The 9,153-nt window shown below is 41.1% G+C and overlaps 1 protein-coding gene across 6 annotated transcripts in view; it reads left to right on the top strand.

Annotated features, from left to right (window-relative positions):
• Positions 1–9,153, top strand: part of LOC124286970 (leucine-rich repeat-containing protein 74B-like) — a 72,042-nt gene that overhangs the window by 27,464 nt on the left and 35,425 nt on the right. For all 6 annotated transcript variants that reach the window (XM_046723428.1, XM_046723425.1, XM_046723426.1 and 3 more), the window contains 4 exons: positions 3,364–3,547; positions 4,501–4,673; positions 5,349–5,456; positions 7,649–7,742. In XM_046723428.1, the coding sequence (XP_046579384.1) occupies positions 3,364–3,547; positions 4,501–4,673; positions 5,349–5,456; positions 7,649–7,742 (559 nt within the window). The remainder of the gene's footprint in view (positions 1–3,363; positions 3,548–4,500; positions 4,674–5,348; positions 5,457–7,648; positions 7,743–9,153) is intronic.

Here is a 9,153-nt window from a genome sequence, read left to right as displayed (position 1 = left end):
TGATTTGTGAAATATCTACCCTAACAATATATATGTGTATGGAAAATTTGGACACATTTAATGCAAGTAGTAAAACTTATGTGTGTTTTGTGACAACCCTTTTGTAAACCCAAGTAATGAAGTAATGCTGCTGATGATGATGATGGTGATGATGATGATGATGATGATGATGATGACGACAACGATGATGATGATATGACTTGACACATGGTGTCTCAGATGTGTCAAGGTGGATACCATTCTGGACCTAGCAGTGCCACGTTTAACATAGGTTAATGCTTAGCCTTTGAAAATACATCTTTTCGAAAGGAACAAAAACTCCACTTGCATTGAAGAGGAGCCCCAGAAACATGGGAGGTTCAGGACTTGAGGATAATCTAGACTTGCTTCATTTAGGGCTTTTGCATAATCATATTATGGTCTCTGGCATAATATTGCAGAAGAGAAAATAATAGGGACTGATGTGTGAAATATCTACTCCTACAATACTCTACTGTGGAAAATGGGATACACCTATTGGCAGTACAGATATCTGTTGGAGTGTCAGGGGTGTAAAACACACAACAGGTTGAGGAGAAGACATGTCTTAGTGAATCAACACGTCTCGAATTACAGACAGTCGACTAGATATGTGGAATTTGAAGAGGCTTGTCCCGACATTTGCCAGCAGCTGATGTTCTATCTTGTAATCTGAGACATTCTAGAGAGACTTGTGTGTATTTAAACAACAATTACTGGAGTGCAGACAAAGTTAACTGATGTACGCTGGCCTTGGAGTGCATGAGTTATTTGCAAATGAATAATCAGAGAGTCTCAGGTGACAGGTGAAATAACGTCATGAAGCACATGTTCAGATATATCAACGACCTATGCAGGACTTTAAGATGTAATTACTTTTCATAGTTTTTGTAGTTACACCTGTCAGGTGTAAGACCCTTGAGGGGTTTCTAAGTCAAGCTTGTTAGTTACTATCATTACTTGCTGATGATAATGTCCCCGTGGACATGCTCCCAGTTATTACTGATATGGTGGATATTGCCCAGTTCATCACACGATGAGCATCTGAAGTTTATTCTTCTAAAAATATTGACACATGGATTTTTCTCCAAGGTTTCACAAGAAGAAAATAATTGTTTGTTGTACTTATTTGTCCCTTCCTTTCAATGAAACATATTGTGCATCTAAAACCAGTGCCTGATAACAGTATATTTGTTGCTAAGAATACCAGTTGACACCCATGAAATGGTTCTCCATATCTGCCTGTCTGTTAGGTCTGGCTGTGTAATAGAGGACTGACTACATTAAGTATTCAACATAAACATTGAACACAAAGGGTGGCCGTTACATTATTGACTCTCACAACTTTACCGGGCCATTGTACCCAACTGGAATGTTGTATCAATTACTGGTGTGTCTGGACTTCACTTGATTCTTTACAGAACCGGGCGGTGGGGTAGTGTAGTGGTTAAAGCATCCGCTCATCACACTGAAGACCCAGGTTCGATTTCGCCCATTTCTGGTGTCCCCCGCTGTGATATTGCTGGGATAATACTGAAAGCGGCCTAAAATCATACTCACTCACTCTTTACAGAACCCAGTGTAGTGCAGAAACTCTGCAGACAGCAGTAATACCACTTGATTCTTTACACTATGATAGTGCAGAAACTCTGCAGACTGTGGTGATAACACTTGATTCTTTACACTATGATAGTGCAGAAACTCTGCAGACTGTGGTGATAACACTTGATTCTTTACACTATGATAGTGCAGAAACCCTGCAGACTGTGGTGATAACACTTGATTCTTTACACTATGATAGTGCAGAGACTCTGCAGACTGTGGTGATAACACTTGATTCTTTACACTATGATAGTGCAGAAACTCTGCAGACTGTGGTGATAACACTTGATTCTTTACACTATGATAGTGCAGAAACTCTGCAGACTGTGGTGATAACACTTGATTCTTTACACTATGATAGTGCAGAAACTCTGCAGACTGTGGTGATAACACTTGATTCTTTACACTATAATAGTGCAGAAACTCTGCAGACTGCAGTGATAACACTTGATTCTTTACACTATGATAGTGCAGAAACTCTGCAGACTGTGGTGATAACACTTGATTCTTTACACTATGATAGTGCAGAAACCCTGCAGACTGTGGTGATAACACTTGATTCTTTACACTATGATAGTGCAGAGACTCTGCAGACTGTGGTGATAACACTTGATTCTTTACACTATGATAGTGCAGAAACTCTGCAGACTGTGGTGATAACACTTGATTCTTTACACTATGATAGTGCAGAAACTCTGCAGACTGTGGTGATAACACTTGATTCTTTACACTATGATAGTGCAGAAACTCTGCAGACTGCAGTGATAACACTTGATTTTTTACACTATGATAGTGCAGAAACTCTGCAGACTGCAGTGATAACACTTGATTCTTTACACTATGATAGTGCAGAAACTCAGCACACTGCAGTGATAACACTTGATTTTTTACACTTTGATAGTGCAGAAACTCAGCAGACTGTGGTGATAACACTTGATTCTTTACACTATGATAGTGCAGAAACTCTGCAGACTGTGGTGATAACACTTGATTCTTTACACTATGATAATGCAGAAACTCTGCAGACTGCAGTGATAACACTTGATTCTTTACACTATGATAGTACAGAAACTCTGCAGACTGTGGTGATAACACTTGATTCTTTACACTATGATAGTGCAGAAACTCTGCAGACTGTGGTGATAACACTTGATTCTTTACACTATGATAGTGCAGAAACTCTGCAGACTGCAGTGATAACACTTGATTTTTTACACTTTGATAGTGCAGAAACTCAGCAGACTGTGGTGATAACACTTGATTCTTTACACTATGATAGTGCAGAAACTCTGCAGACTGCAGTGATAACACTTGATTCTTTACACTATGATAGTGCAGAAACTCTGCAGACTGTAATGATAACACCTGTTTCTTTAGAGGCTTCAGTAATAGTACAGAAACCCTGCAGACTGTGGTGATAACACTTGATTCTTTACACTATGATAGTGCAGAAACTGCAGACTGTGGTGATAACACTGGATTCTTATACACTATGATAGTACAGAAGCCGTGCAGACTGTGGTGATAACACTTGATTCTTTACACTATGATAGTGCAGAAACTGCAGACTGTGGTGATAACACTTTCATAGACAATTAGCTACTCACACTGTTAAGCACTGTTTTTCCATGTCCAAACATACCGGCCATTGGGATATAGCTGACATTTTGCTGATTGTGCATTTAACAGCCTTTTCCACAGACAGTCTGATGTGCCCATTCACTGTGAGGTGTTGTTTTACAGACAATCAGCCGTGCCAGTAGCAGGCGGTCAAGAAGGGGAAGTGCGACTTCCAGGAACCAAGACAGAGGTCACAGTTCGGAGAGCGAGGAGGATGGAGACGGCCGTGATGTTAACTCGGAAATGGAGCTTCGGACAGTTGACATCCATGATGACAAGGCATGGGACACAGACCTTGAAGGAGAAGGTAGGACATTCATACAGCCACCAGGTTGCTTTCAGAAACAGAGTATTTCTATAAGGACAGGATGCACAACATCATGAAGCTGCTTAAAATTGTCACATAATTTCATATTGTTTATACCAAGAACCACGAATTTGTCTTGTTTAGATTCGATATTGCTGTAAATAAAATAATTCAGTAATAAGGCTGCAATAATGCAGTGATATAGATGCAATGATGCCGTTTTTTACCAGCAATAATGCTTTGATATAGATGTAATAATGCAGTGATTTACCAGCAATAATGCTTTGATAAAGATCTGCAATAATGTCGTGATTTACAAACAATAATGCTTTGATATAGATGCAATAATGCCGTGATTTATCAACAAAAATGCTTTGATATAGATCTGCAATAATGCCGTGATTTACCAGCAATAATGCTTTGATATAGATCTGCAATAATGCTGTGATTTACCAGCAGTAATGCTTTGATATAGATCTGCAATAATGCAGTGATTTACCAACAGTAATGCTTTGATATAGATCTGCGATAATGCAGTGATTTACCAGCAATAATGCTTTGATATAGATGCAATAATGCAGTGATTTTGCAGCAGTAATGCTTTGATATAGATCTGCAATAGTGCAGTGATTTACCAGCAATAATACTTTAATATAGATCTGCAATAATGCCGTGATTTACTAGCAATAATGCTTTGATATAGATGCAATAATGCCGTGATTAACCAGCAATAATGCTTTGATATAGATCTGCAATAATGCAGTGATTTACCAGTAGTAATGCTTTGATATAGATCTGCAATAATGCAGTGATTTACCAGCAAAAATGCTTTGATATGGATGCAATAATGCAGTGATTTACCAGCAATAATGCTTTGATATGGATGCAATAATGCACATACTGGAGTACAATAACATTCAATCATATCTGTTTTATTGACTTTTATTTCCCAGAATCCTCCACATCATATGACCACACAGGTAAAACGGCATACATCGAGTGTTGCAAGCGGCTTGGCATCATCCCAGCCTCGTACTTCCTGCGACACATGCAGGAGAAGGAACTGGTGATGAAGCACCACGGTCTCGGCGCCCAGGGGATGAAGGCCATCGCCATGGCTCTAGTGGTGAGCTCACACAGACAAGTGGTCTTGTGCAGTCCTATGACATTGTCACCATTTACTTCCTCTCTTCTCCCTGTCCAGATCACTGGTATCATCAAGTAAACTCTCTAATCCACCATCAGCATGGAGTCCGCAGTATAATTGGTAGGAGTAAACAAAACATTCTGAGTAGCAAAAATACATGTAGGCTGGAGGTTCTGGATGGAGAATAATATCTGTGTTGTGAATATTTTTTATGTCTTTTGTGGCACCTACATACATCGATTCAGAGCAAATAACTCAATTTTAATGAGATGATAGAATAGGTCCTTTTGTCCCTTTTTGTGGTGAAAGCCAATGAAAGAGGAATGGCTCATAAGCTTAGTGGTGTCGTGACCAGATGCTGGGGTCAGCTGCTCGTGCTGTTGGGCCAGTCATCAGACCTCAACCTCGAATTGAATAAGAATAGCGTCACTGCCTTGACCAGTTCAGACTTGGTTACCTACCTGCCTTTGGGATATAGCTGAAATTTTGCTGACAGTGCTTTAAATAGCCTTCACACATTCCCTAATTCCTTCACTTACACACCACTTACTAAGAGTGGTTGAAAAGTTATTTGCAACAAAGGCTCCTGCCATTGTAATGATACACACAGTAATGGTTGGTTTAGATACACTGTGTAAGTTGTCTGTCCTCCAGTCGAACACCACCGTCCTCAACCTAAACCTGCGAGACAACTGGCTGGGGTCCACAGGAGGATATGCAATCTGTGACATGCTCAAAGAGAACTGCTTCATTACAGAGATTGTAAGTATCATCATAAAGCTGCCAGCTGGAGATATTTGTACCTTTAGACACTGGTCATGTGGGGGATATCATCATAAAGCTGCCAGCTGGAGATATTTGTGCCTTTAGACACTGGTCATGTGGGGGATATCATCATAAAGCTGCCAGCTGGAGATATTTGTACCTTTAGAGACTGGTCATATGGGGGATATCATCATAAAGCTGCCAGCTGGAGATATTTGTACCTTTAGACACTGGTCATGTGGGGGATATCATCATAAAGCTGCCAGCTGGAGATATTTGTACCTTTAGACACTGGTCATGTGGGGGATATCATCATAAAGCTGCCAGCTGGAGATATTTGTACCTTTAGAGACTGGTCATATGGGGGATATCATCATAAAGCTGCCAGCTGGAGATATTTGTACCTTTAGACACTGGGGTCATGTGGGGATATCATGGGGATATCATCAGCTGCCAGCTGGAGATATTTGTACCTTTAGAGACTGGTCATGTGGGGATATCATCATAAAGCTGCCAGCTGGAGATATTTGTACCTTTAGAGACTGGTCATGTGGGGATATCATCATAGAGAGCATGTGGGGATATGCCAGCTGCCAGCTGGAGATATTTGTACCTTTAGAGACTGGTCATGTGGGGGATATCATCATAAAGCTGCCAGCTGGAGATATTTGTACCTTTAGAGACTGGTCATGTGGGGGATATCATCATAAAGCTGCCAGCTGGAGATATTTGTACCTTTAGACACTGGTCATGTGGGGGATATCATCATAAAGCTGCCAGCTGGAGATATTTGTACCTTTAGAGACTGGTCATGTGGGGATATCATCATGGAGATAAAGCTGCCAGCTGGAGATATTTGTACCTTTAGAGACTGGTCATGTGGGGATATCATCATAAAGCTGCCAGCTGGAGATATTTGTACCTTTAGAGACTGGTCATGCTGTGGGGATATCATCATAAAGCTGCCAGCTGGAGATATTTGTACCTTTAGACACTGGTCATGTGGGGGATATCATCATAAAGCTGCCAGCTGGAGATATTTGTACCTTTAGAGACTGGTCATGTGGGGGATATCATCATAAAGCTGCCAGCTGGAGATATTTGTACCTTTAGACACTGGTCATGTGGGGATATCATCATAAAGCTGCCAGCTGGAGATATTTGTACCTTTAGAGACTGGTCACTGGGGTCATAAAGTGCCAGGGAGATATCATGTGGGGATATCATAAAGCTGCCAGCTGGAGATATTTGTACCTTTAGACACTGGTCATGTGGGGATATCATCATAAAGCTGCCAGCTGGAGATATTTGTACCTTTAGACACTGGTCATGTGGGGGATATCATCATAAAGCTGCCAGCTGGAGATATTTGTGCCTTTAGAGACTGGTCATGTGGGGGATATCATCATAAAGCTGCCAGCTGGAGATATTTGTACCTTTAGACACTGGTCATGTGGGGGATATCAAGAAAATATAACACAGGGAAAGAGGGGGAATACCAACATGGGTGAGCCATAAAAACTTACACTGTTCTATTTTCAAATACAAACATTTAATAATGTGAACATTGTTTAGATACTGTTCATTCATTATATGAGGGATGGGTGAGTCATGGATAAATGTTGCGTGTATGGGAGACATCAACATGTATTTCTCCAACAAGGAGAAATTGATGCTAATGAAACTGAAATTGATTCATAAGCATTTAAATAACAAAATTTGTTTGTTGATTTTGTAAGTAGGGAACTCATGTCATATGTTTTGTCTTTCAATGTAAGCTTGCATTAAGTGTAATATGTGCTATAAGGGAGACAACTCCAGTACTGGTTTGTATCTTGTGTAACTCTGTTTAAAGTGTATGTTAAACAACTCTCACAATGTATTGTATTGTATTGTAACATTAAAATATGTAGTACCTCGTATAAGCGCTGGGCCTCCAATAAGCGCTAGGGAAAAGCAGCAGTTTAAGAAATAAGCGGCTTTTTTATGCCTGTATTCTTTCTCCCTTGATCCAATAAAAGATTAATTAAGGAATGGTCCCTAACTTTGACGTAACTCTCAATTAATTACGGTACACCCAGTAAGAGCAATAAGAAGCCTCTAAGAAGCGCTGGGTCTGGAAGTCTTGGCGCTTATTAGAGGAAATACAGTAATATGTGACTTGGTTGATGTACATGTTGTACTTGCAGGACCTATCTGACAATCGGCTGGGGACAGCGGTTGCTGAGGCTCTAAGTCAGATCCTTACCCAGAACGACACATTACGCAGGGTGACACTAGCAGGTTAGTGGATCTATATACAGGCAACAACATTAGGGACTAGTCTACAGGGTGACACTAGCAGGTCAGTGGATCTATATACAGGCAACAACATTAGGGACTAGTCTACAGGGTGACACTAGCAGGTTAGCGGATCTATATACAGGCAACAACATTAGGGACTACTCTACAGGGTGACACTAGCAGGTTAGTGGATCTATATACAGGCAACAACATTAGGGACTAGTCTACAGGGTGACACTAGCAGGTCAGTGGATCTATATACAGGCAACAACATTAGGGACTAGTCTACAGGGTGACACTAGCAGGTTAGTGGATCTATATACAGGCAACAACATTAGGGACTAGTCTACAGGGTGACACTAGCAGGTCAGTGGATCTATATACAGGCAACAACATTAGGGACTAGTCTACAGGGTGACACTAGCAGGTTAGCGGATCTATATACAGGCAACAACATTAGGGACTACTCTACAGGGTGACACTAGCAGGTTAGTGGATCTATATACAGGCAACAACATTAGGGACTAGTCTACAGGGTGACACTAGCAGGTCAGTGGATCTATATACAGGCAACAACATTAGGGACTAGTCTACAGGGTGACACTAGCAGGTTAGTGGATCTATATACAGGCAACAACATTAGGGACTAGTCTACAGGGTGACACTAGCAGGTTAGTGGATCTATATACAGGCAACAACATTAGGGACTAGTCTACAGGGTGACACTAGCAGGTTAGTGGATCTATATACAGGCAACAACATTAGGGACTAGTCTACAGGGTGACACTAGCAGGTTAGTGGATCTATATACAGGCAACAACATTAGGGACTAGTCTACAGGGTGACACTAGCAGGTTAGTGGATCTATATACAGGCAACAACATTAGGGACTAGTCTACAGGGTGACACTAGCAGGTTAGTGGATCTATATACAGGCAACAACATTAGGGACTAGTCTACAGGGTGACACTAGCAGGTTAGTGGATCTATATACAGGCAACAACATTAGGGACTAGTCTACAGGGTGACACTAGCAGGTTAGTGGATCTATATACAGACAACAACATTAGGGACTAGTCTACAGGGTGACACTAGCAGGTTAGCGGATCTATATACAGGCAACAACATTAGGGACTATTCTACAGGGTGACACTAGCAGGTCATTGGATCTATATACAGGCAACAACATTAGGGACTAGTCTACAGGGTGACACTAGCAGGTTAGTGGATCTATATACAGGGAACAACATTAGGGACTAGTCTACAGGGTGACACTAGCAGGTTAGTGGATCTATATAAAGGCAACAACATTAGGGACTAGTCTACAGGGTGACACTAGCAGGTTAGCGGATCTATATACAGGCAACAACATTAGGGACTACTCTACAGGGTGACACTAGCAGGTTAGTGG

Source organism: Haliotis rubra, unplaced genomic scaffold (assembly GCF_003918875.1).
Source record: "Haliotis rubra isolate DU_JTF1 unplaced genomic scaffold, ASM391887v1 Scf397, whole genome shotgun sequence".
Lineage (NCBI taxonomy): Eukaryota > Metazoa > Mollusca > Gastropoda > Lepetellida > Haliotidae > Haliotis > Haliotis rubra.
Note: the sequence above shows the minus strand (reverse complement) of the source record. Positions and strands in the feature narration are given on the sequence as shown.